This window comes from Gavia stellata, chromosome 9 (genome assembly GCF_030936135.1).
Source record: "Gavia stellata isolate bGavSte3 chromosome 9, bGavSte3.hap2, whole genome shotgun sequence".
In the NCBI taxonomy this organism is placed as follows: domain Eukaryota; kingdom Metazoa; phylum Chordata; class Aves; order Gaviiformes; family Gaviidae; genus Gavia; species Gavia stellata.
In genome coordinates, this window is record NC_082602.1 from 27,450,166 (window position 1) to 27,476,365 (window position 26,200).

The 26,200-nt window shown below is 45.9% G+C and overlaps 1 protein-coding gene across 2 annotated transcripts in view; it reads right to left on the reverse strand.

The window, feature by feature from the left end:
- The window catches only part of SH3PXD2A (SH3 and PX domains 2A), a 259,159-nt gene extending 240,158 nt beyond the window's left edge, over positions 1 to 19,001 (reverse strand). For both annotated transcript variants that reach the window (XM_059821278.1, XM_059821277.1), the window contains exon 1: positions 18,930 to 19,001. In XM_059821278.1, coding sequence (XP_059677261.1) covers positions 18,930 to 19,001 — 72 coding nt within the window. The remainder of the gene's footprint in view (positions 1 to 18,929) is intronic.
- Positions 19,002 to 26,200: the final 7,199 nt, after the last annotated feature.

Sequence of the window (26,200 nt, forward strand, 5' to 3'; positions counted from 1 at the left end):
ATGTTTATTAGAAAACTACATTTCTAGTGAGCTAACAACATATTTCACAAGAGAAGAGGAGTTTTAGGGCATCCTTTGGAATATTACTGTATCTGTAAATAACACTGAAAGAGACACTTGGTGTGTTGGAAATTTGGCCAATTTCCAGCAACAGTCCTCCTCCTTCCAGCATGAAGGAAAGCTCTTACACAGTCTAAGAGGACAGCAACAAACACAGGATAATAAACCCACAGATTGTTGAAATACAAACACACTCAAAATACATGAAATTAGGAGGTGTAATTTGAGAGAGGGAGGCATCTCAAGTTGTGATAACACACTCTTCTGCTGGCAAATCCATAGCACTCCAGCACACACATGGCCAGAATCATCATTAGCATATTTCTTTACAAAGATCAGTTAAATCAGGACAGAAATTAAAAGATCTTCTCAAGGAAAGCCAGTGAATCAGTGGGAATTGCAAAAGAGACCTTTGATTCACCCTCAATTGACCAGATGAATCATTTCATGTTGAACAAACACCAAACCACACTGAAGAGATGCAACCAGAAGTTCCCAATCCCTGAAGCCATTTCAGACAGCTCACTGAATCATGCAACAGATCGATCAGCTACATTACTAAAGTGCTATGATTTACTATATTATATGCATTAGTTAATTCATGGCAACTTTGCATAAACCTTGACTTTCATTGCTAGACAACTTCACTCAGTTTAGCTGCAAAGAAAGCAAGTTCGCTCTACCATGTATTCAAGCAGACTGTGAGTTTGCAGGCAGAATTAGCACCCCACTACTCATGCACTGTTACTTATTAAGTTGCAGTAAATTGCCCATGCGATTTAAACTGAGATCAAAGGGAGACCAAATCCTGCCCCTGTAGTTTTGGCAATAGCATCTCTTTGCAAGATCAGTGCTGAGCTTGTGGAGTCAAAATCACTACTACAGCTCACTGCTCAAGTATGAGGAACCTCAATTCCTCTGCCCAGCAAACCCCCACGGACACAAGCAGGAATCCAGCTGCAGCAGAGTTAATTGGCGATAGTCAATAGGGTTTTTTCCTCAGCTGCGCACTCCAATTATTCAACTTCAACTAACCAATTATTGGAAAAATCACCTGGGAGAAAAGACTGCATGGAAAACACTTTTGCAGTAAATGTTCTTAAGTTTAACCCCTTTTGTATAACCTTTAAGTAGTACAGTAACAACAAACCTAGTAAGTATTTTATAGCCAGAGTTACACTGCTGAATGTTAGCCCCTCTTTTCCTAAAATAAGTGACAGCTGTTGGCAATCCCTCCAACCCAACCCCTCCTCCTCCCCATCTGCCAACAAGGTATCGCGGCTTCAGGAAATGGGCCCAGTATCTCAGGCACGTTATCATTAATGCTGTCCCGCCTTACCACTCTGTTTCCATGCCTTCATGGGCACAACATCTCTGGGGTGGCTGGAGAGGGAGCCAGGCATCAGCTGTTTGACCCATATGCTTGTAATCACATCTGATACAACATGGCTCATTTTACACTGAAGGGTCCCAACTGTGCGACTGCCCAGGAGATGTCTTTTCTTGTCTCCTGACTGGTCAGTTGGGAGTACTGACTCCAGTCTCTCAGGTTAGCAGGTAAAATTATGTGCTCTTTAACATGTTCAGCAATAACCTAAGAGAGTGCTAAGGATAATCCTTGCCCTTGCCCCAAAACATATTCGGGCAGTTAGAGCAGGGGTGGAAAACCAGGTTCACACTTGATACTGGCCAAGATTTGCAGAAGGAATATTGGGGTGGGCAGCTCAAAAACTCCCAGGAGCAGTCCGGTTTCCAACACACAGGTACTCACCACCTCCTGTGAAAACAGTCTCAGACAGGCCTCCCAAAATCCCAAACAAACCTCACACCTACTCTCTCAGGGCCAGCCTTTCCTAATTTCACCACTGATCTGCTCAGCAACAACAGGCAGGTCGTGCCAGGCCTCCCATCTTGCAGGCAAAAAAACCCCTAAGACAGATCTGTACCATTTTCCTTGCAGGGCTGCACAGAGATTTCACCAGCTGTGTACGAGGTTTTCACAAGTCTCAGAGAAGCAGTTTGCTGGAAGCACAAAGCATCACCGCGCTCTCACTAGTAGCCAGCCCTGGCTCCTCCCCACTAAGTATTTTTTAGCCTCTCTGCACATGAATCTTCTACACAGAAGCTTTACAAAGGAGCTGCCACTGCACAACGATCACTATCCCAGCACAAACATCTCTCTCCATCCAGAAAGATGGCTTGCAACCTTCTGGTTTTACTTTTAGCAACTGATCCCACACACTACTACCTATTCCCAACACTTTCACGGTAAGCACATGCTCCAAGGTGCTTCTGTAGTTCCACTGACACTTGTGGAAATGTGCAAATGGAAGGCACAGCAAAGATGGCAAATATAATTTTGACAAGAGGTCTCTCTTTCATCTACTGAACAGTGAATTCAAGCCTAAGAAAGGCAAACCTACTGCCAGCTGTTATTTTAACAGCGCTTCTGCAACAGGCCACAAGTCTCAGTATGAAAACCAGTGCCTTAAAACATAAGGCACTGTGTTCCCCTCTTGGGTCTCCCAAAGATATCAGCCTCTAAGACAGAGTCAAACATCTGAAAGGCAAATGAGTCTCAGACTGCTTTGATGAAGTAAGTTGCAGCCATCCCAAAGCCTTCTTAGCTCACCGATAACAAATTAGTCCTACAATATGTGTAAAAACTGGCACTGAGAATGATATGAAGACACTGAAAAATCCCCATATCAGGTCCTGGGTATTTTCCCCAGCAAAGGAGGATGGAAAGACACCAGCCAGGAGGATAGCTGGCCAAACAGCCAGGGTCAAGGATGGCTTTGGATGAGGAACTCAGTAATCTGGAGCAGAGTCAACACCCAGCTTTGTAAAGGGGACAATGTCAAGTGATGCTGATTTTAATGGCAGCAGATCTATAACCGCATAACATGGACTCACGGGGATTGAAATCCCAGGGGTTGCTATGGCCTCTCCCTTACTCCAAAGGCAAATGCCAAAAACATTAAAAATGAGTAGATATGGAAGCTGAAAAGAGAGAGTGTTTGTCTGAAACATCCCAGCATCAGTTTCGGATCATCAGCATCACAAACCAACCTACAAAGAAGCTTGCTGATAATCGCCCCAGCTATCTCCACCGATACACATGTGACGTGGCACATCATTTCTGTGCTTGCCAACACTACAAGCTCCGAGCGTGACCCTGGCTCTCTTCCCCAAGCACTGAGAATCTTGTTATGTTTGGCTCCCTCTCATCCTCCCTTCACAAAACCAGCACTCTTCCACAATGTCAATCTGGAATTATTTACTGTTGTGGAAGCTCAGACAGAAACCGCAGGCCACCTCTCACCCAAGTGGGACGCACTCACTGCGTGTTCCCCCCAGGAGTAGAGGTTGCCCAAATGAGAAGGCTTCACCCAAGTGCTCTAGCAACCCTGCCAAGCATCTCATCGGGCAAGTTGCTGCCCACTAAAATGATGTCCTGCATCTCTCCCGCTCTGTTTCCAAGACCTGCTGAAAACTAGTTTATCTGTGCTTTCAGAACATTAAATAGGCACCATCTGCTTAAGATTACCCTCATTAAAGCTAACGCGGGAACATAATCAGACACATCTTCTCTTCTCTGCTTTTGCAAGTGGAGTGTCACTTGCAAGGCTTTGGGACTAGCTCTGAAACTCCCTGAAGGGAAGAAAACAAAACCGTGAAAGAACCACAAGTTACTCTCCAACAAGCACCCTCCTTCACGCTGACATAGCACATAGCTCAGGGACAGGACAGACCTGCAAGCCCATAACCTCCAAAATCACACCTGACTACATCTGGCAATCACCCCACTGAGGTCAACCTTATTCCCAGGAGGCTGCATCTGGCCCCTGCCAACATAGGCAAGGCTGTTCTGGGCAGTGCAAATTAACCCACTACACGCTCAAAGTTGCCCAGGCTGAATTGCTGTCGGTGTCTGGGCTAAACAGTTCACTTGCATTCAGTCTGCAATGACTGAGAGAAGTGTGGGGGAGGGAAACCTGTTTGCTACGCACCTTTGAGGGTGGCCTTTTGTACAAGAGGAGGCTAGAGCAGCTCAGCAGAATGAAGGCTAAGAAGGGACACGATCACTTTTTAACAAAATAGTGGAGAGAAGTGGGACAGGAGGTCAAACCAAACTGAGAGTGATGAGACCTGTTTACGCAAAAGGACAATACTGGCATGAGAACAAACGGGGTGGTTGTGAATAAAAGTGTCTACACTGGAAGTTATTAACCATCAGAAGTCGTCTGAGGCTTCCAATCAAGCCAATGCAATCACCTTGAAGGTTCATATGTGGGAATGCAACATGCTTGCACGCCGTTAATGACCTAGGTCTGTCCCAGGTCTGCATTCTATAGTCCCATGATCCACACACAATACTTTCAGTCATAAAAGAAAACTTATTCCATCTGCCCAAATTATCCACCAGTCTTGTGAGGGCTCTGAGAAGGCACTTCTGCCAGGAGATACATTGCTGCACACACACTGTTTTCCCTGTTTGATCTGCCTACCTTGCAAAGAGGTGCCAATGCACAGAGTGTTGGGGGATCCTTGGATAAAAGACATTAGATAAGTTCAAAGCCTGAATATATATTAATAGTAATACCAGACATGATACCTCTACAAAAATAAATTGCCACTTGGCCCAAGGCTGGGAAGCCGAAAGTGATCTGCCAAGGCCCAGATGTGTGACACTAGCCCATAAACATGTTATGAGATCCAAAAAAAAAAAAAAAGCACATGGAGCAGAGCAGGGTGCTGGAAGTGATGATGGGAGGCTCGTTCCCTCGCTGCGTGCACCGTTCCTCCTAACTTCATCTGCTCAAGACTCAACAGCTCTCACTAATATTAGCAATATGCAGCAAGCTTCAGAAGCCTGAGCTGGTGCCATACAGTTAAGGGGCATCTGGGAAAGCATCAGAAGACCCAGGCTGGGCCAAAGTGAAGCCTTATCTAAGCTCAGCACTCTGTTTTTAATGAAGCTAGATGGTAACCGCTTAATAGCAACAGAGAGAACACAGTGTGCTTAGTCTTTAGCAATCGGTAGATTACAGACTGTCTGACCCAACCACATACCTTGACTGCTGTGTTTAATACCAGTCAGCCTTGTCCTCAGAAATTTGTCAATTCTTTCTATGACTCATTTGTACTTCCAAGCCTTCAGATCACCTTTCAGCAAGGTGTTGCACAGCTTAATTACACCGTGGAGAAAAACCGTTTAATTTTATTCCACCTCGTACACAAGAATTTCTGCACCATTGTCAAGAGGCTGAACCTGTTCCTCTCCATCATCTATCCGTGCCTGTTTCAGAAGAATTCAGGATCTGCATTCAAATCTCTCTCTCTCCTCTTTCCTCTGCTTCTAGACTACTTCATCTGACTTAGGATATCATTTCAGACAGGGCTCAGTATGAGAATGATCCAACTGTTGCCAGCCCCAGAAAGACAGACTAGAGCTGGGGATGGGAGGCTTGTTTGTTTTAAGCAGATTAGCTCCCAACCACTGAAGGTAACTTTATAAGTCTTTACTTTCATATCCTTTGCAGACACAGATGGAAATAAGTCTAGAAGCAAAACAAGGAACAATAGTTACAAGAATATTATAAATGGCTTTATTTCATCTGTGGTGAGTGTTGTTTCTGAAAGCTAAGGAATTTAATTTATAATGTTTGCAATTTGACAACCAGTCTTTTTCATAGGAACTCAGCTATTGTGTTTTGAAACAAACAGGAGCTAGCATGGGCGGGGTATCGCCCCTGGCTATAACTTGGCTATTATTTTATCAATTAGGAGCAAGGCTGGGCTGCAAATCCCTTCACCTTGTTTTGCATGTGGGAACTCATAAATCCAAGAGTTTGCCTTGGCTAAAGTCACCAGAAGATGAAGCTTTACAAACCAAGACATCTTTGCTAAACAGGTACAGGAGCCCCATCTAAGACAAACAAGTTGGAAAGCGTGAGCCGCAACTGCTAGACCCTATACAATTCCCATAAAGCATCTGTAGGCTTTTGATGGACACAGAGACCAGAACACAGGCAACAGTGGGAAGAAAGAGCCTGGGAACTCAGATAAAGCCCCAAAGTGAATGGACGTTTGCTGACGACAGCACTGTAAAGTTGGCTTTCGTGCTTGGCTCCCGGTAAAACAATGACATAATGCTGTGTTTACTAGCAGGGAAATCTGAGGGTTGGAAATGGGTCTGTAAAAAAACCACTAACACGGTTTTTTGACAAGCCAACAGATTAACATCTATTGTCACTGGGGCAAGGCCAAACTCGGCTGGAAAAGGTCCAGGAGTTTGATGTCACCGAGAGGCTTGCAAGGACCTCAGCTAAAGAGCATTCCCATGTCATTTCAGCATTTACTGCTGTGTTACTGCCTAAAGCAAGCTATTGGCCACCATCACCTTCCGTTTAACCCCTTCTGTCCCAACATGCAGTAAAGACAACATGTTGGCCTTTCCGCAATAGGGGTTTGACCCATATCTGTTGCAGCTCACGTTAACCAGAAGCAGAAGATCGATAAAGGACCAGGCAGGACAAGGTGCTGGCAGTTAAAACACGTCTCAATCAGGTTTGGAGTGCCAATCTCGTGTTAGTTCTATCTACAGTCTCTACCCTTCCACAGATAGAAAGAGCGGGCATCATTTCCTCATTTGACTCCTTAGGATGTTTTCAAGTCCTCTGTGAGCCAAATCACGTGGCCAGTTGCACCCTCGACTTGGTCTGTGTCAAGGTCTTTATATAACCCAGCCAACACCTCTCACACACAGCAAGACAATGGCCAAGAAGTTTAAGCTCCTCACAAACAATATCCTAACACAAGGACACCTGGACTCCCATAAATGCCAGTGCCTGGTAGAGAACGATCTCACTCTACTCACCAGATGAGTCAAAGCCCTGATGGCTTAGCATCACTATATGATAATGTGGTGGGCAGAGCCCCATAAAGCCCTCAGCACACAAGGAAAGCTTTGTGTCACCTCTCCTCAGGCGTAAAAGATGCAGGAAGCATATCAGTGCTATACTCTCAGTCCTTCTACAGACCCTCAAAACACAGCGGAAGGCCCTGGTCCTTGCCCACAAGATGTTTTCCAGTCCAGCCCTACTACATTTTGAAGATCACCTAGAACTCCAGAGTTAGGACAATGGGAAATAACCCCATGCTGTGGGCAAGATTAGAGCTCTTCAAAAGAAGGGGGTGGGGTAGAAATGAAAGAATAAAAGAGTAATCTTAAGGTCTGGACAGGACTGTGTCATCAGCTTCAATGGGACCTAAAGACCCTTTGCAAACTTCTGCTTTCCAGCCCACTTCTTCGACCAATCCACTCTTCTTCCACAAACATAGAGCAACACAGATGTTAAACCAGAAGCAAAACACATGCGTGCGCACACAGACAAAAACCTAAGATCAAAACCCCAATTCCTACCAAACAACCGCACACTCCCCCAACACAAGAAGAGAAGAATTATGTGAAACTGTAATCCCAGTGTTCATCCTGGTCAACGTCAGGGCACACAGATACACAGCATTACTCACAGCTGAAGGGACCGGTAGAAAACCCAACACTGGGACTACCACAACCAAGCAATTTGGCCAACACCTTCAGCCGCGAGGCCAAGGGTCTGAGTGGCAGCGCCTTGCTCCCATCCCCAAGCTGTACATCCTCTGATTCCACTCACTTGGGCCAGAGCCTCAGTTATTTTAAAAAAGGAGACTCCCTCTGAGATGGCGGTGCCTCTTGCACACCAGTACACACCATCATTCTCCAGTGCCACTAGCAAATTGCCATTGCTATACAAAAAGCCCCTGGTCCTTACGCCAGGAGGACAGAGGGAGGTTTCAAGACAGACTGATGGACTCTCTTGCCCAGATCATGAGTACTGCAATCTCCAAAGGTTGTTAACCATGACAAATTCACTTAAAATATTTTTAGTTTAAACTGAACTATTTATACTTATCTTTACAAATCGGGATGTCTGTATTAAATGATGAAATGCAAGCCACAGCTGCCCAGCTCAGAAACAGGTGGAAAGCTGCTGCCTCAAAGCAGTCCAGAGTTTTGACACAAACTGTTACAATCACAAAGGCAGCAGCAAAAATTTAAACAGAAAATCTCTTCCTGAGCAATAACAGCCAAAGACTCTTCTGTATGCCTCAAGTAAGAGTATTTCAGAAGCTGGCTACTGTGCTAGATTCCCTTCAATGTAAAACATCCTGTGCTGTCTTTATAAAACACCATTTGCTGAAGCATTAGAGGAAAACACATCTGGATTCAAGGAAAGGAAAGAACTTGTTAAGGATGTCCAAGGCTTGTAAAATGCAGAAGATACAGGATTGCTACCCCTTGATACATGGAAAACCAGCATGGATGTTACTCTAGAACCCATCACTTTTTATTCTTCTTTGCTTAAGCCAACACTTACTACCAATGCTGGTTCAGGGATACTGACAGTTTCACCTGACATAGATATATTTACAAAAAACACACACACACACACACAGAGCTTCCCTTCTACTCCTGGCTTTCCTCTGGCCCGTCCCAGAAGCCAGCTCCAGCGCCTGTTTTAATCCCACTTAGGAAAATACTGAACTCCAGTCTTTCTTCCTGTGACCTGTTTGGGAGATGGGAGGAGGGAGATGGGAGGAGGGAGATGCACTTAATCTGCTCTCCATGGCTTTCTTCCAGGAAAATACTTCCCATATCCTTGTTTGTTTGTTTTTGAATTCTACGTGATTTTAATGCTGGTGAAAGTTGCTGGAGTGACAGCCCTGGGAAACTGCAGGCTCCCACTTCTGCACTAGCAGGGGCTGTGCCAGCTGCCCTGCTTCTGCTGAAGACTGGGAGCTCAGCTGCCTCTTGTAGTATCTATCCCTCAGCTCAGGCTGCTCAAGACGAGACAGATGTCTGAAGAGTGCTGAATTTTCAGGCAAAGGAAACACACTGAGCTCAGAGACAGTGCAGTAAAGCACTCACAGGCCAGGAGAATGGAAAAACATTTAAAACTGATTTTCAGAGCATTTTGCTTGAGGTCACAGGGGTCTACTGTGGGCTTGCACCTGCTGGAGAGGGGAAAATCAGGAATAACCTTCTACTCACAGAAGACACATGCATGGATTAATTTATAAACAATAACAGAACAGCCTGAGCCAGAGTAGGAAAATCTCTGGGCATGCTGAGGGAGCAATTAGAAATCTCATCTTCACAGAGTTAGGAAAACGGTAATTCAGATACTCTCTGTTGCATCAAACCCCCAAGGGTACAAGAATGCCCGGCAAGTAGATTTCACCCCTGCCTGTGAGCTTTCCGGACAGGGAATACAGAGACACCAGAGAGAGATCAGAGAGCAGCAGCTAGTAGCCTACTGCCAAGGGCCTTACTCCCAGAAAGACCATACTCCATGCTTCACCTCAAATACCTCCACAGACCCTCGGAATCCAAGATGGGAAGCAATACCCTAGAGGAACAGGCTCACAGCCAGCAAGCATGGCTGGTATCCTAAATGTACGATTCCTCAGAGGGGAACGTAGCTTTTATATCATCCCATTCATTACCATGTCTGCTGAACACTATTAGGGAAGCAATGGTCTGACTCCCATTTCTGGATAATAACATGACCTCGCCATTCTGCGAACGCTGCTCCCAGGGGTGAACCTGCTGGTAGAGGAATATGACCCAAACTCGGGGGTTTCAAAGCCTATGCTAGCAGTCAGCCCTTAGGTAACACACGCATCTTTACAGTTTATAAAAGGTGAGTAAATCCTGTTGGCTTTGCAGCAGAGCACACCGAGATCCAGAGAGGTTAAACAAACGATCCAAGGCCACACCACCAGTAAAGAGGACATGCGAGCTCTTCTACCACACTACACAATGTCTTATGTGGATCACCCTGGACATTAGTCCAAACCTTTCTAGATGATTTATGAACTTTATACATTAAAGTTTGCGTTTATAGGCATGTCCTGGACAGTGGAGAACCACGCTTCCAGTATTTAAGGGGCAGCTAGGGAAGACTTCTGTAAAGGAGACAGAATGGCAGTGTGGATCTCCTGTTTAACACAGCTATGGTTAGTAGAGGTTTGGCGTATTTCTCCCTGTGAACACAGACAGGGATGTTTTCCTTGCAAACAAGTTTGCATCAAGCCCATAAAATCATGCTGCTGACTGCTGAGAGTGTAGGAGCCTACTGCACCACTGCATTTAGCTACCGTCGTTTATAGGAAAAATAAAACACACGCCATTGGTAAAGAGAAACAGTGCTAGCAACATATCAAAACATAATTATTGCTAGTTAGGTTTCAAACACAGTATGTATGGGACCACACACGTATTTAGGGGCACTTAAAGTCTATGAATATTTTATTCCATCCAACAAGTCAACCATCACAAACTAAAGAAGCTGCATTATAAAAACAAGTCTAAGGACTTGGTTAGTTACTGACACATTGAGTTCCTCTTCCAAAAACTGGAATAAGGAGCAGCTTTGACAAAATCAACAGCTCAATAAAATGAAAAAGAGGATCTTTACAATTGTCACAAAGGTCACCCTAAGCATGAGAGCACCAGTTAACACCAACACATTCAAGCACTTACAGGTACTACAATGGATAGAGTATCTCTCTGCTCTACCTTCACTGCAGGGCAATTTAAAGTGTTACTACATTATCCTTCTTCGTGCCTGTTCTGTGCAATGATGCCTAAATGACCACCAGACAGTAGCTTGGGTTACCATTACGTTGAGACAATTACCTGCTCAGGTAGTTGACATTGTCTCACTGCCCCCACCTGCCTGTATCCGTGTGTCATCGCTTGTCTCAACAGCCCAACGCAGAGACCATCTTTCAGGTCTGTCTGCACATATTTTAGTGCAAAAGCATCCTTACTTTTTAATAAAGGCTTTTATGCATTCCAAAAAACCCCATATTTATAATGAGTACACCATATTACTGACATTTAGTGAATGTGAGCTTGAAAGACTGACTAGATTATTATTATTATATATTCACCTAGAAGGTGGTGCAAAGAGTAAGTCAGCTAGCTAAACTGGGAAGGTTTTAACTAGGTTGCAAGATGTTCCACTTCAAAATCCTTTCAGGTGAAGAAATCCACCTGGTTTCCTTTTGCCTTCCCCCCTGTCCCAAATGTAATGATGTCCGTCCCTAGAAGAGCATAATAAAGAGATCCTGGATAATATATTTTTGCTTTTATAATAAAGACAAAGGGAGATGCGCTATAATAAAAACCACAGTAATTACAAACTTCTCAGTAAAACTTTCAATAAAGCCTCTCTCTAGAGGTGTGAGCCAAGGCCCAGGGAAGTTACTGGGAGTTTTTTTTCCGTTGACTTGACTGTATTTGGTTTTGACACTACCTGATTAAGCAGCAGACACCATCAACTTCAAACAGTATGCTACTGTGCAGCTCTCTGCCTTCTTCATGTAATATTTACACAGCACGCTCCAGGCAAGAAGGTGTCAGCTCTAGCTACAAGAAAACATTCAGCTTCACAATGCCAAACGATGCATGCTGCTGTCAGTCCCATGTAATGATCCTGCTCTTCTCCATGGTTACTGGGGACCAGTTCCCTTTGCGTGAGCAGGCATGGATTAAGAGGATACAGCACAAAAAAGGAAGATAAAAAAAAAGAAAATCATTTCACATTAGAAGGTCCAGCTGTTTCCTCCCAAATGACTAAATTAGAGAGCTTGTACGTCACCTCCTGCCTCAGGTAGGGTCACATTGAATCCCTCTTCCTGTTTAATCCATATAAAATGGGAAATGGGTTTTGAGGAAGACAATGACAGAATATGAGAGTAGTATTTTTTCAGGCTGTGTACTTTTATCAGATAAATTGCAAGACTGCTTTGAAAGCCATAGAAAAGAATAAAAAATGCTGCCACATGCTTCATGGCTGGCCTTGGGCCAACCACTTAACCTCTCTTTGCCTCATCTTCCCAATGAGGGTACCAGCATATACCCTACCTTGCAGGGATGGGAGGAGGGCAATACCTTGGAGCTGCCCATCTCTCTAAGGGCTGGGTGTGTGGGTGAGATGAACAGACGGGCTGCTCTGGGATGCAGGAAGTCTGGGCTCCATTTCCTGTTCCATCACTTGCTTCCTTAGGATGTCTGTTCACCTCTCTCTCTAGTCATCCCTTCTGGGAAAAGGGCACGTTTGGTCTCTCCATTCCTCTCCCTTTTAGCTCAAAGCAGTGAAACTGGAGCAATTTTGACTACAACCCATCAAGCTGTGTTGCACAAGTGGGCCCCAGTACCCACCCATCTGTCCCACTCAGGGCTTTTACGAAGCCAGAGGTCACCTACAGCTTGCAGCAACTGAAAGCATTTGTGCTCTGTCTTAGGTCAACAACTCCCTCGCAACCAAGTCCCAGTGAAAGTAAATAGTGGCATCTTCATCACTTTTAAAATGGAACTGGGAGGCTTTTGGAGCTGTTGCCCCCAGCTCATGGGCTTGCTAAAAGCTTTTCTCTGAGCTTTCTTTTGGCTGCCCTTCCAGGACACTGCAGGCTCAACCACAGGAGAGCCAGTATAGGCTGGGATGTAAAGCCTCCTGCGTTATTTCATTCTGCCCCGACCACAACAAATCAGGACAACTACCTTGTCTCTCTACTGGTTTTTAGTCTATTCCTAAGGCTGGGGACAGACGTTTACTTTGCAAACTGTTGAATTTAGATACTATTGTCTCTTGGCTGAACGTTACCAACCCACAACTCTGCTGGAAGAAAGGACTGTGAGTGCTCCTTAATCTGCTGGGCTACCCTACTGTCTGCTGAAGAAGCCCTGAGTTATAGAGGCAATAACTGCCAGACAGTGCATGATGAAAAGCAGGTGGATGCCTAAAGTGTCTGAGCTACTTCGCAAACCTGCTCTGAACAAGCTCAAAGGACTGTGCCTCTCTTGGGCACTTCCTAAGATAAGCTAACATGGAAAAGACCTCCGAGAGAGAATCACATGAGGTATGGCACTGGAAAGCTAAGAGGATGCTAAGAAAGGGAAGAAAGTGAATCTTTCAAGGCAGTGAATAGGAAAAACCTGTACATTATGTTGGCCTCATAAAACAATGGTGCCTGAAAAGTAAAAAACCCAACAGGACATGGAAACTAGAACCTCTGCTGTTAGGGAAGAATTTCACTTTAACAAGCAACATTTCCATCAATAACTGGTTGCAGTGATAAGGAAGAGAGGAGTCCTCTGAGCACTAGTCAGTGCAGGCAGCTTTGGACTAGTGAGGTTTGATTTCTCCCTCTTGCTATCCGTGCTCCTCTGGCCATTTGGGAGCAGAGGCAAAGAGTTGAACTCATCTGCAGAGAACTGTCTATCCACAGCTTCCAGATATTTCAGAAATATTGACTTCTTTTCTTCCTGACATCTTTCATCAGACGTTAAAAACAATACAAATTTTGTAGTCTGCAAAATCATAAGATTTGCATCTAAAACAGGCAGAGCAGTGGAAATTATCCTCAAAGACATACATCTACCCCAGCAGGGTGGTGGTCTATATAGAGAGAAAGCCACTGCAAGGGAGAGGGAATGTTTTACCCCAATCTGCTTTCTCCTCAGCTTTCCTCTGCTATGCACACAGGGGATCACAGCCACCTTTGACATAACTCTTGCCAATGCATGGAAGTTCAGTTCTGAGGAACGATGAAGTCACGGAGCAGCCTGCTAATTTTCTGGCTCTTCCCCAGCACTCCAGGCAAAGAAATAGTAATAATAATAATAATTCAGACCAGTGAGTCAAGCTGGATCATGGTCCCTGGAAGTAAAGCCACGCATGGTGTCTTAATGGGGGGAAGGGGAGAGCAAAAAATGGATCATAAGTCCTAAATAGGTACTCCATCTACTCATCTAACACTACCTTCTGATTCACATCAGTTCCCTTACTGCGCTCTACCCACAGGCCACCAGCCATGTGAGCTCCAGGTATGTCACATCCTGTTCACTCTGGAAGAGAGCTGGCTCACAGTCTCCAGCTCTGCTAATTAAAAGGGTCAAATAAAGCCAGGCTGAGCCTTTCTTACCCATGAGCTGCTGGTACTCCTAGCACAAGTGGCACATGGAGCTCCTCAACTCAGAGCTGCAGGCAGGGCCACACTGGACAACCCGTTTGAATACCCAAGCAGGGGCAATCCAGCTCGTTCTCCATGGTAGCAATAAGGGACCAACACGGGAACAAAGATCCTTGCCATTAAACCCATGGCATGTCCAGACCCTCCTCGTCAGTGCTGGCCTCTTTATAACCAGCAGCTTGCAACAAAGAGAAGTAAAGCCATGAAGATGCCTGATCATATCTGAGTCACTCTTGAGCCTAAGCAGTAAGCAGGAGCAGCTAAGACACAAGGAACAGAGCTTGATGCTAGCAGTACAAGTTTTTTCTTCAAACCATGCTGACATTTTACAACAGGTCACTCGTGACAAGCACACTCACGTTCTCCTGGGAGCACTGCTGAAACCCAACACAGCAGGACTCAATCCCTTACAATTCAGCAATGCCAGTGCCCTGAGGAGGTTAGCAACCATGTCCATGCAGCAGAGAGATTCCTACAAGAGCAAGCTGGAGACATTCAGAGATGGCATTAGGAAACAATTACCCTGGGGAGGAATTGGGACAGTATGCAGGCATCTCAGATGACTAAAATCAGCAATGCACCTCATTAACTGGAAAGAGACAGGGCAGCCACTTGTAAAGCAAGAGTGTTTTACCTTCTGTCCATGCTGTACAAAGCAGAAAAACACACAAAGCCTAACTGCAACAGGGGTAGAGTAGTGCTGGAAGAGGAAATCTGGACTGATGTATCCATCCTTGCCCTCAGGATAACACAGGCACACTTAGAGACCTCAGAAACGACCTCAAGCATATAAACGTCTAGCGAGATAATGCACATCAGTAACTACTCAGTCCTCTGTGGAAGAGCAAGTGGTCAGGAGGGGGGTGGGGGATCCCATTCATTTTGCTTCTAATGAATGTTTGCCATCACCCAGGTCCTGTGAAGCTGTGAACAGGTGAAGGTGCTAACCCCCTCTCACCTCCCTAAGAGCAGGATCAAGCACATCTGGTAGGCAGAGGCTCCCTGCAGGACTTCCTAAAGGAGTCAGACACTTGGGTAAAGGGTAAGCTATCTGCCTAAAGATAACCTGGAAACAGAGAGAGGGGAGGGGAGGATGTTTTGTTTGAGGTCCTCAATGGATGGTTAAAGGAGGCAAGCATCAACAGTGGGTCTTTTTAAATAGAGAATGCATTTCTGGTTTGGGATGATTTCAGGTTTAATTCAGACAATCACAATTTCAGACTAAAAGCCAGAGAAGCTACCCCATAAACAGATCAAACTTCAACAACTAAGAGAAGAGACTTTCAGACTGTTTAGAACAGCAGGGGCCGGAAAAGGGATTTGGATTTTGTTACCAGCTTTTTCTCTTCAGAATGATTAACTGACACGTTCAACCATTAACTGCAATGTCCTAATCCACCCAGCTTCACCACAGCATTGCTCAGCCAATGTATGACCCCTGTTGCACCAAGGGTCTTTCCAACAAACCCAGACTTGACCTTCCTGACATTGTTCTTGTTAAAAGAAAAGGGAAGGGGGAAAGCAAGGAGATTTAACATTTTTTAAGTATTATCAAGTGCAAATCAATTTTTAAAAGACCATCAGTATGGAGAAAGAATAGGATTTGGAATAGAATTTGGAAAGTCAAAGAGCAGCAGTAGCTTATATTGGGGATATACCGTACAAGAGGCATGTGGTTATTGATCCAGCATTCTGTTTATCCTTTCACATGCTGCCATCCAGGGCCCTCAACCAACCGGGTGGTGTTGTGCTACCCAGTCACTGACAGGGATGCAGAAGGAGGCATTGCAGATTCCTTCCCTAGTAGCGATTTCCAATGGGGGGAGAGAGCTGTCTGGTTTCCTATCAAATAGCACTGGATCCAAGATTTTAATCTCTTCCCATGTGCAGAGCCCTACAAATCTTCCAGTGAGGTATTAATCTCTTCAGAAGTTTCACACACAGGGATCACAGCAGAAGATATGCAAAGCCGCCTTCTTTCTTTTACTTTCTTGAGTCAAGGCCACAAAAGCTATGCTCGTATCATGAAAGACATCTGCTCCAGGGAATGATTCCTGGCATTTAGGCCAAGCAGTGCAGGGACTTATGTGCTACTCACATTTAGCCCTCTCCACATGCCCACAATGCCTAAGACTCGCCTTCATCTCTCCAGGCTCCACCGTGGCCCTGAAAGATCACAATTAAAAGGAAAGGGAGTCATGTTAAAATGCCTGCAATACTTATGTCACCATCCACCAGAGAAACACATCATTAAGCTGATGCCAAAGTATGTGTCGTGTGGCTTTAAGGCACAGCATGAAGGTGTTTACGGATATTCAAGGTAGAAGGACTTTTTGATATTACAGAGCAACATAAGGCAGAGAGCACCAAGCTTTGCACTCTCCAAACTATCCACAGGCGAGGGAGAGAACTAAATCCCAAGTCACGATTATATTGATTTCAGAAGAAAATAGTTGTTCCATGTTAAAAAAGAGCACAGAACCAAAGTAACAGTAATCAGTGGATCAGACCCAGGGAATTAAATTCTTTGACAGTGCAGGTTCACCCTCAGTGAGTTACTCCAGCCAAAGCCAGATGAAAGGCTGCAGCACATGCATCTGCAGCAAACTGCAATCTAGGAAATGAAGAGTCCAAGACTCTTTGGACCTGTGGGCTACTTCAGTCATCTAAAAGAAAGAGATTCACAAGGACATGGATGACTAGAGAAAGAGATTCACAAGGACATGGATGACTAGTCCTTTTAACTGAATTACTCCAATGCTTGTTTGCGAACCAAGACCCTATTGTGCTGAATACTATACAGACAGAGATTGAGAGTGAGACAAAAGGCAGACACAACACTAGTCACCCAACAAACCATTTAGTTCGTGATTTTTTGGCAAGAACTGGACATACAGGGATGTGGAACTGTTGTGCAGAAGACACTATTAGAAAAGGTGTATGGAGAGGAAGGTGAAGGGGAAGAAACAGATTTGCCACTAGAAGCATTAAAGAGAGCTTCTTGGACAGTTTAGGTTACTGTTATTAAAATGCAATAACAATGATCATCAAGGAAATACAGATGCATTTCTGCAGAAAAACACGGGAAATATTTTCTTTCAAAACTGTAAATACAGGATTTAAATCCTTGTTTTCTGGTTATTTTCCAACAAATAAGAAATTAACCATGTCAGTTTCTCTTGGTGATGGGGAAGGTATTGTTACCTGTTCTTTTGCATATCTTTGTGCTTTGCAGACGTACTTCTCTGATGCCGAATTGCCACCACCTGTGGCGTAACAGCCTGCAGTGGTGTCAGCCACAATTCACAGCAGCAGCTTGCAAAAGCTAAAGAAGCTTTTCCTACCTGGAAGTGGTGGATGAGTAATAGATTGAACGCACAGGTCCAGCTGGCAACCTGAGAGGACACAAGACCTACAACTTCCACTCCTATGAATTGGGTACAAGGTGCTTAATTCCACGGTAGATGAGAGCTTCAGCTTTACATCTACAGATGAGCATCTCTCAGCAACATAGTGCCCTCTAGCCTTCAGCTAGGTTATAGTTTAAGCCTCAGAGGAAAAAGCTCAGCAGTATGAAATAGTAACACAAAGCTTTATGTCCAATCTTCGGCCCTATCTTTCAGGCAACCCATTCAAAGGCTGACCAGCTCTGAAGAAATCTGGCAGACATGCAATACCAGGAAACACAGTATATTCAGCGAGATTTCACACCCGACGCAAGAGCCCCTCAGGCTTTTCCTTACCAAAGCTAGATGATTTACCTTCTCTCTACACAAAATCCAACCTTCTCTGTATTAAAATACAGGTTGTATTTTGAGGAAAGAGTTAAAGGATTTGGTGCAACTAAAACCTAGGAACAGCCAGAGAGGGAAGAAAAGATGTCTCCCCTACTTATGTGCATGGGCAAAAGCTACTCCACTGTATGCTGCAAACTCCTGCAGGCAAAGACACGAGACTTCCACATGACGCCCTGCAATACTGGAGTCTGGGAAGGTTGTTAAAAATCCTCCTCTGACGCTGCGCTATTGGCAGTAAGGTGTGAAAGGAGGAAGACGAAAGAGAGATGAAAGGGATCCCAAACGCCGAGTCTGCCTTGATAACCATGCGAAACGGCTCCCCCCTCAAAAAAGGTCTTAATGTAACTTCTGGGGGAAAACGAGTAAAGATGCGTTCAGCACCTCTGGATCACTGACCCTACGGCAGGCGAGGCTTGCTCTGCTCCTCACCGGGCACTCTGTAGTGCCGCGGCCAGGACGGAGACAAACCGGCGAACCGAGAGACCTGTCCCATCCTGTGCCGGATTTTGCTGGGCAAGAAGGGAAGATCCACCTTCGGGAGGGAAGGAAACTTCAAAATTATAACATAAAAAAAAAAAGGGGGGATGGCAACAGCTAGGCAGGGGATGAAAAAGGGTGAGGAAAAAGAGCTGCATTTCCGTAGCAAGCTACCTTTCCGCACGCCGCGCGGGTCCCCGCTGCCCCGGGCCGCCCGGAGCCCCGCGGGCGCCTCACCTGCATCCCCGCAGGGGCAAAGCGGGAGGCGCGCCGGCAGCCAGGACTGCCGCGGGCGGGTGCCTTGCCAAGGTCAGGCGGGGGACGGCTCCCCGAGGCAGCGCCTCCCGCCCGGCGGGGCACGCTCCGCGCTCCGGGCACCGCACCGCGCCCGGCCCCGGCCCCGTCCCGTCCCGCCGCCCGCACACGTGCGCCGCCCCCCGCAGGCAGGCAGGCAGCCCGCCCGCCGGCGGACCAGGGGCTCGGCCGGGCCCCGCCGCCACTTACGTAGTGCTTCGAGGGGTTCCTCCGCTTCTCCACGTCCACCACATTGGCGTCCAGCACGCTGTAGGAGAGCATCTTCGCGCACCCCGCGGCGGAGCTCCGCCGCTCCCTCCGACGCTGGCAGCACCCTCCGCCGCGTTGCCCGCCGCGGCGATGCCGGCCGGCGCGGCGGGCGGGAGGGAGGATGCCCCTGTGCCGGCTCCGCCCCGTGCCGCGGCAGCGGCTCCCCCCTCGCGACGGCGGCGGCCCGGCTCCGCGCCCTGCCCGCTGCCTCAGGCTGCGCGGCCAGTGCGGCGGCAGCGGCTGCGGGAGGGGCAGGGCCCGGCCGACGGCCCCGCCCCCGGGCGGCCCCGGGGGGCGCCGGCGGGAGGGGACCGCGAGCCACCGCCCCCGTGTGGCGGGGGGGCGCGGCCTGCCCTGAGATGGCGGCAGCCCACGGCCTCGCTCCCGGTGCCCCCTCACGCCCCGCGGGTTGGTGGCGAAGGCCGGGGCGGGTACCACGACCTCTCCCTCCTGGAGCCGCTCCCAACCCTGGCCGGGCCCCCTCCCTCCGCCTCGGCCCGGGGCTGCTGAGACACCCCGGCCCGGCCTCAAGGAGATCCCGGGGAAACGGAGCGCCCGGGGCAGAGGAAGGGCGGGATGCCTCGGGGGCGCCTCCATCCCCGCCGACAGTGTACGAAATATCCTGCCCGAGCGGCCGGCCACGGCCACGCCGGAAACCCGCGAGCGAGCCCCGGGCTCCAGCTGGGAGCTCAAGGCCGGCCACCCCTGGGGAAGGGCCGCTGCCCTGGGCCGCAGGGCTGCAGGAGGGTCAAAGCTGGAGAAAGGTCGCACAGACTCTCTGTCATGGGGGCTTTTCGAGCGATGAACCCATTTCAGCTCTTCGTGTATACCTGTATGGATAAGTGAGCATCATCTTCAAGAAGAGTTTGCCCTAGAAATTTCAGGTTGGGTTTCTTTTTTTCAATAATGCATCATTACTTTGCATATGATTATTTGAAAGTTACATCAGAAATGGGAACTTACGTGTAATCTTCCAGCCCTCAGCTTGTTTTGTGACATTCATTAGCTATTCACCAAATTAACTGAAGTCACTAAGATCTCTCATTCCTCTGAAGCCTCTTCAACAACAGCCCATGCAGATTTTCCAGTAAGCTTCCAGAGTGCTGCTGACAGCTCCAGACCTGCAAGCCTGGGAGCACAGGCAGGTCCCAGCTCCTAGAAAAAAAAGCCCCGTATTTACAGTGAGAACGGTCAATCTCAATGTGATTTCATTATACATGCTACAAGCACAGTTGCTGAATCACAACTTCTACAAAGGTTATTAGCCCTGCAACAACTATCAGGAGAGGGACACCAGAGTCACAAAGCCATAGACAGTTGAGCCTGAAGGCTGACATTTGAACGCAGTTGGTTTCAAACCATAGCTGGTTTCCACGAGCAGCTTAAAAAAAAGAAGGAAAACCAGGAGCAGCACCATCAGCACATAGCTACCGGCTGCTGCCAGGTGGGAACCAGGTACCTGCTGCATAATGCCCGGGAAAGATGCTCTAAGCCAGCCTTCTCCTCCCTCCTCAGCTACTACACACAGTTTACCAAAACTAGTGAGCTGACATCAAATGCTAAAATCTCAGTGTCCCACCTAGGATGTGCGCAGGCATATAAGAGACCAACTTTTGGTAACGGGGAGGGTGACAGAGGGGAATAGCTGATGTGCCCACCTCTGTTGTCATTTTTCAGGCTTGTCTTTCCTCCTTCAGTGCACCCTCTTCCCTCCACTTCTTCGAGGGACTTCCCACCTCTAATCCTCATGCATGACACAAGGCAGCAGAGCAATTATTTACATTAGAAACCTTTTCTGATTAGACTGGCCAATAAGTCCCTGGTGTGCAGAGCAAACAAAGAAAATTCTTCCTTGAAAATGTAAATGTTCAAATAACCCATTGATAAAAATATGCCTGGCAGGGCCACTCTTTTGGGTCTTGGATGCTTCTCTCCTGTGAGCCATTATCAATATATATCGCACATTCCATTCCCTTCTCGTATCACCCTGTCCAAAAGAAAATAAAAGGTCCCCCCCATCGTTAAAAACACTCAGGGTTTGTTTTGAATCAGCTTTCAAAACATTTCATTGTGAAGGAGAGAGCCAAAATACATCATTTTCCCAACACTCTGCTGCATCCTTCCTGGTATTCTTACTAACCAGCATCTTTTTACTGATACTCCTCATCTGCTCTTGTAAGGAAGAAGCTGCTACTTTCGGTCCAACCTGAGACCGGGTTTGTGCTCCCTTGGTGTCTACCCTGTATTTTCATGGCATCTGGTCCACTGTTCATCTTTCCTTTATTCAAGACAACTTGATTCTCCACCGCTCTGGACAACCTTCTCCAGCTGCAAAGCCTGCCCAGCCCTTGCACAGCTCTGGCTCCCTTCCTCCTCCGATGTTTGCTGGTTTTGTGCTCACCGCCACCTTCTGCTCTCCTTGTTTGTTTGCTGCATCCCTCCATCTACATAGGAAAAATGCATGTTGCTAGGGGCATGGATTGTTCTTTTAAAATATGTACAACACCCAGCCTAGTGGGAGTCCGATCCCAGACTATTGCAAGACTGGCAGAAAAATAACTGAAACCCCTTATTATGCTGCAGGCTTGGGAAAATCTGCTCCTCTCTTAGGCAGCAGCTGGGAAAATGAAGCTGATGGCACTTCCCAGCCTCATGCTGGAGGGCCAGGCTCCGGCTGCTGGGACTGAACGAGAGACTTAGTACGCAGTGAAGAGCATGGCAGGCTCGTTGGATGACTGACCCCACGTGCCAAAGAGCCTGTACCTGACTAGGACCATGAACACACAGACCAAGGCATTGTGAATTTGTATGAAAATAACTAACACTAAGGATTTTAATCCTAAATCTCCTAGTATTTATATTTTTTTCTTGAAGTCTCCATTACTGAAGTCCTATCATTACATGGGAATATCACTGCTATTATTAACAATTTTAATACATATATTAGTATCAACAGCTGATTTAATAATTCACCTTTACAGACTCATGTTTCCAATAAAATACACCTGAGGAACACCCTGGGAAATTCAGACTTCTGAAGACTGAGATAAACCAGCTATTTTAGAAGCTTTTTTCTACTCATGTGCTAGGTGGGTATTTGGGCAAAGAATTTTTTTTTTTTTCTTTTTTTGACCAAACAGGTAATCACATTAGCCTCACAGATCTCATACAGCTACAGCCCAACAACTTAGACTCTGCTCCAATTACAGCAAAAGCTGATGCGTGACAAAATGTGTGTGTAACGGTCTCAGAGCTGGAACATGACTTGAGTTTTCATATTTCAAGGGGACTTTGTCATGCTGGCAAATTTTTTGTAAATAAGCATTTGAGTTGTAAATTGAAAACACTTGGATCATGAAATCAGTGAGAAAATAAAACAAGGGACAGACTTTTCTGTGCTCCATCAGGACCATTTCTGATGCCTCTTATTAATTCACGGCATATCACTGTAGAGAAATAAACTCCCCTGAATATTAACCGTACTATGGTCTAACAGCCCTATCTGTTGTGGCTGGAGCTGTTGTTAAAGATGACTTTTCTTTCTTGTTTTTGCTTTTCTGTTTCCGAGGGCTGGGCAGCCAGGTTGAACACAGTGTTTTCCTGTCCCACTAGCTAGGAGAGGCTCTAATGGTGCTCAGCCCCCCAGGGGGGAAGCGAAGTACCCTGTGAGCTCAGCCCCTTGGGGGACTGGAACTTTGCAGTGCTGTGCATGACAGATTAGCCACACAACTCATTACTGGCAACTAGAGTTGCATGCATAATCTGCTAGACATGGTACTAGAGATGTGCCCCTTAGGGTTTTTTTGGCTCTGACTGTGCAACAGCACAACACAGGGCCTTTGTTACACTCCCATCTCAGCTTCTGTACTTACAAAACCTCAGCTTCTTAAAAGGGCTGCTTTCCATGCAGTCCTTCCACTTCAGGGTTTCAACATACAGGTCTTTTGATAGGAGCGACAAGAATAGTAGAGCCTGTCTGGCATTCAAATCTCAAACTCTGAAACACAAAGCATGATGCGATCTTTTTTTCCTATTTTCTAAAAGCCAATTACATTTCATCTTCTTGGGAGATTACTGCTCTTCAAATGAAATTCACTCTGGAGATAAATAGGCCCAGCTAATGTGGTAGAAGGGAGCTGAAGAAACCAGCTGCAGTCCTGGCAGAGCAGCCCCCCGAGCACAGTAGTGTGCCCCTACCCCTCCCAGCCTCCTCACCAGAGAGTGCTGCTTTATCAACCCCGGTGTGCAATCTAGTATAATGGAAAAACCAAAATAATCATTCCCCCTGCTAGCAGTGTACTTGCTTTCCCAAAGGCATAACAGCTTTTACTTACATTATGAAAGAGCTGCTTCACCCTCTTGACTTAAATTATAGATTATCCTTTTCTTGAAGCAGCTATCTTACACTTTAACCTTTTCATGACTAACATTATTTTTCAGTCCTGTCTTACCGGAGTTGTGGATGAAGGATTTCCAACAGCAGTATGTACACTGCATGCTCTGTTTAGGGTAGTAGCAGCAAATTGCAGACTGTTTTTCATCCACGTACACCTTGTACTTTTCCATTGTTATGAAGGCTTTGTAGAGATCTGTTGACATAGTTAAAAAAAATAAAAGCAAGCCCAAACCACACTTTTATGTATTATATACATGTCAGGCTTACATTTGAGACAGCTGAAGTTTATCAAACTGATCACAGGTTTGGATATGGATTCCCCAGGTTTCTTCCTGGATGCTGTCTCTGACTTCAGTCACCCTCGCTGTTCTCAAAAGAGCACATTTTGTGACTGGCTTCTGCCTCATCCTCTGCAAGAAACCTGGCAATCCGTTATTAAAAATGCAAACTTGTTACAAGTAAAGTAAATCTAGGAAGAAGTAGTCTTTCTTCACATTTTTTTCCCATGTTACCTTTAAGTATATACATGGACACCAAGTCCTCCGTATTAACAAATTTAAAATTTTCACCAAGACCTTTTTAAACTTGAATTTCCTGTTCAGTATTTTTTCCTCATTCAACCCCTTCTGAAATCAAACAGTAATTTTATTTGGCTGCACATCCCCTAGAGAAAGTAGAAGGGTTTAACTGCCAATATCCAAACCAGAAAACATCTGACTGATGGACTGTGAATTGTAAAAATGTATCAATAAAACCTTATGAAAAGTTAGTCATGGAACTGCAGTTAGACCATAGATGAAAAAAGCACAGGCTCAACACTGTAAGGAGAAATCTGTAACATGCAACCCGTACCGCTCAGTAGTGGAGTGCATTGATTTTACTTTTTTAAATATTTTTTTTTTCAGTTACCTTCATGCAAAAGCGAAGTGGTTTTCCCAGCATAGAGACTTCCATGGGTAGACACAAACAGTATTTTTTTCCCCAGTCATTCCCAGGTTAGACTTTGTAGGGCAGTAGTGGAGATGCTTGGAAAACCAAATGCCCTATAGGATGTTTATTGCTTGGGAAAAGGGATGAGATCATCCCAAACCAGAAAATTTCTCATGGAAAGTGGAGCTATGGTTTCTCTAGCAGGGCCTGGTGTAGGTGTGCTTTTCAGCTTGGAGCAGTGGACACACCACCCACATAATTCCAGGCATTTATTTCGATCCAGGCATGTGTTACGCTATGGCCACGCAGCACCAGGGATGCAATCCTAAAGACCATTTCACTAACAGGAGTCTTTCCCAGCCACTGGTCTAGTGACTAAAGCACACAGAGACTACCTATGAGGCAAGGGCAGCTTCTCCTTCAGGACTGTTTCCATCAGTTAGTAACAGCATCTGGGTCAGTGACAATTACGTTGTCCCAAACGTTTTGATACTCAAAGGCATTTTGGTGGCCAGCTCTTACTTTAGCATCTAACTTGGAGCATCCAAGGCATTAGTCTTTTAGAAAGGACAAAATACCCTGCAGAACAGAGGAACTGTTAAAGGATAGTATAAGGAAGGCAGAGGAAGAACATATAAATATTACTGTTCTCTATATAAATTTGTCCAGCTGTTTATGATAAATGTTCTCTTATTCCATTTTTTCCTGCTCTCATTTCCTCCCCTACTTTCTAATTGCAGAAAATAAAATAATACAAGTCCTTGCTTTCATTACATACAACACCTGCTGCCTGTTCTGAAACAGATGTCTAAAGCATCATTAGGCAATTATTTCTTTAGTATTTTTCAACTGGACTAATTTAAAACATCTTTGTGCTAAATCCTCCTCTCTCAGCTTCTTCTGTATTCCTCATCCTTTCCTACGTTCAGAGTTCCAGCAAAAACTCCGCTCTGTATCAGTTTGCTCCTGTTACATTTGTCCTGGATCACATATTCACAGAAGGACAACGAGACAGGCTATAACTACTTTGAACCAGGCATTAAGTTCAAGAGATATTATTGGGGAAAAATAGACAAGGTGAGGGAAGAAAACAATAAGAGAGTGTTAGTCAGCAGTGTAGGCAGTAGTTTCGGAGGACCAGCTGGCTTGTTAAAGCTCTGTCTTTTTGTGGACATTACAGCAAAGAAGAGTTTTATGTGCACACAAGGACAACTCCTATGCTTTCAATGTGAACGACTAAAATTTTGGCAATAAGAGAAATACCCAACTCCAAGCACCTTTTTCATTTCAGTACCACCTTCGTACCTGGCCAAGAAAAGCACATGTGAGAATCAGGTAGGCCTGCAGGGCTTGCACAACTCCATTGTTGGGGAAGATGTTTCAGGGAACCGATTCCTCCCTCCTATTTCCAAGTATCACTGTAATATTTGGATGAGGTTCTCCACTCCTAGGAGGAACCATGAACTTTCCAGGTCACTAACAGACTTGGCACATGCTTCATTTAATTGCATTGGCTGTTACGCGGTGACATACATTTGCAATTTATCTTACCTTGTTCACAGCAGAGGTGGGATGACTTTCCTGCCTACTTGTTCATGGCAGGCTGAGGTGGCAAAGACCTCCAGTTCTAGCTGGTAGGGAAGGAGCATTCATTCTTCCAATCAATAACAAAAAGCAAGCTAAAACGAGCTGTAGGACATGTTGTGCCAGGTTAATTGGCACTGCACTGTTTAGTGGTTCAACACTTGCTGAAAATCGTTCCTTTAGGTTATTTCTTTCACTAGCAAATTCCTGGTTATGTTATGCTCAGGAAATCTTGTTAATCTGGGCTGGTTTCAACTTGTAAGTTAATGTGACTAGATTAGTATAGCCTCCATTGCACATT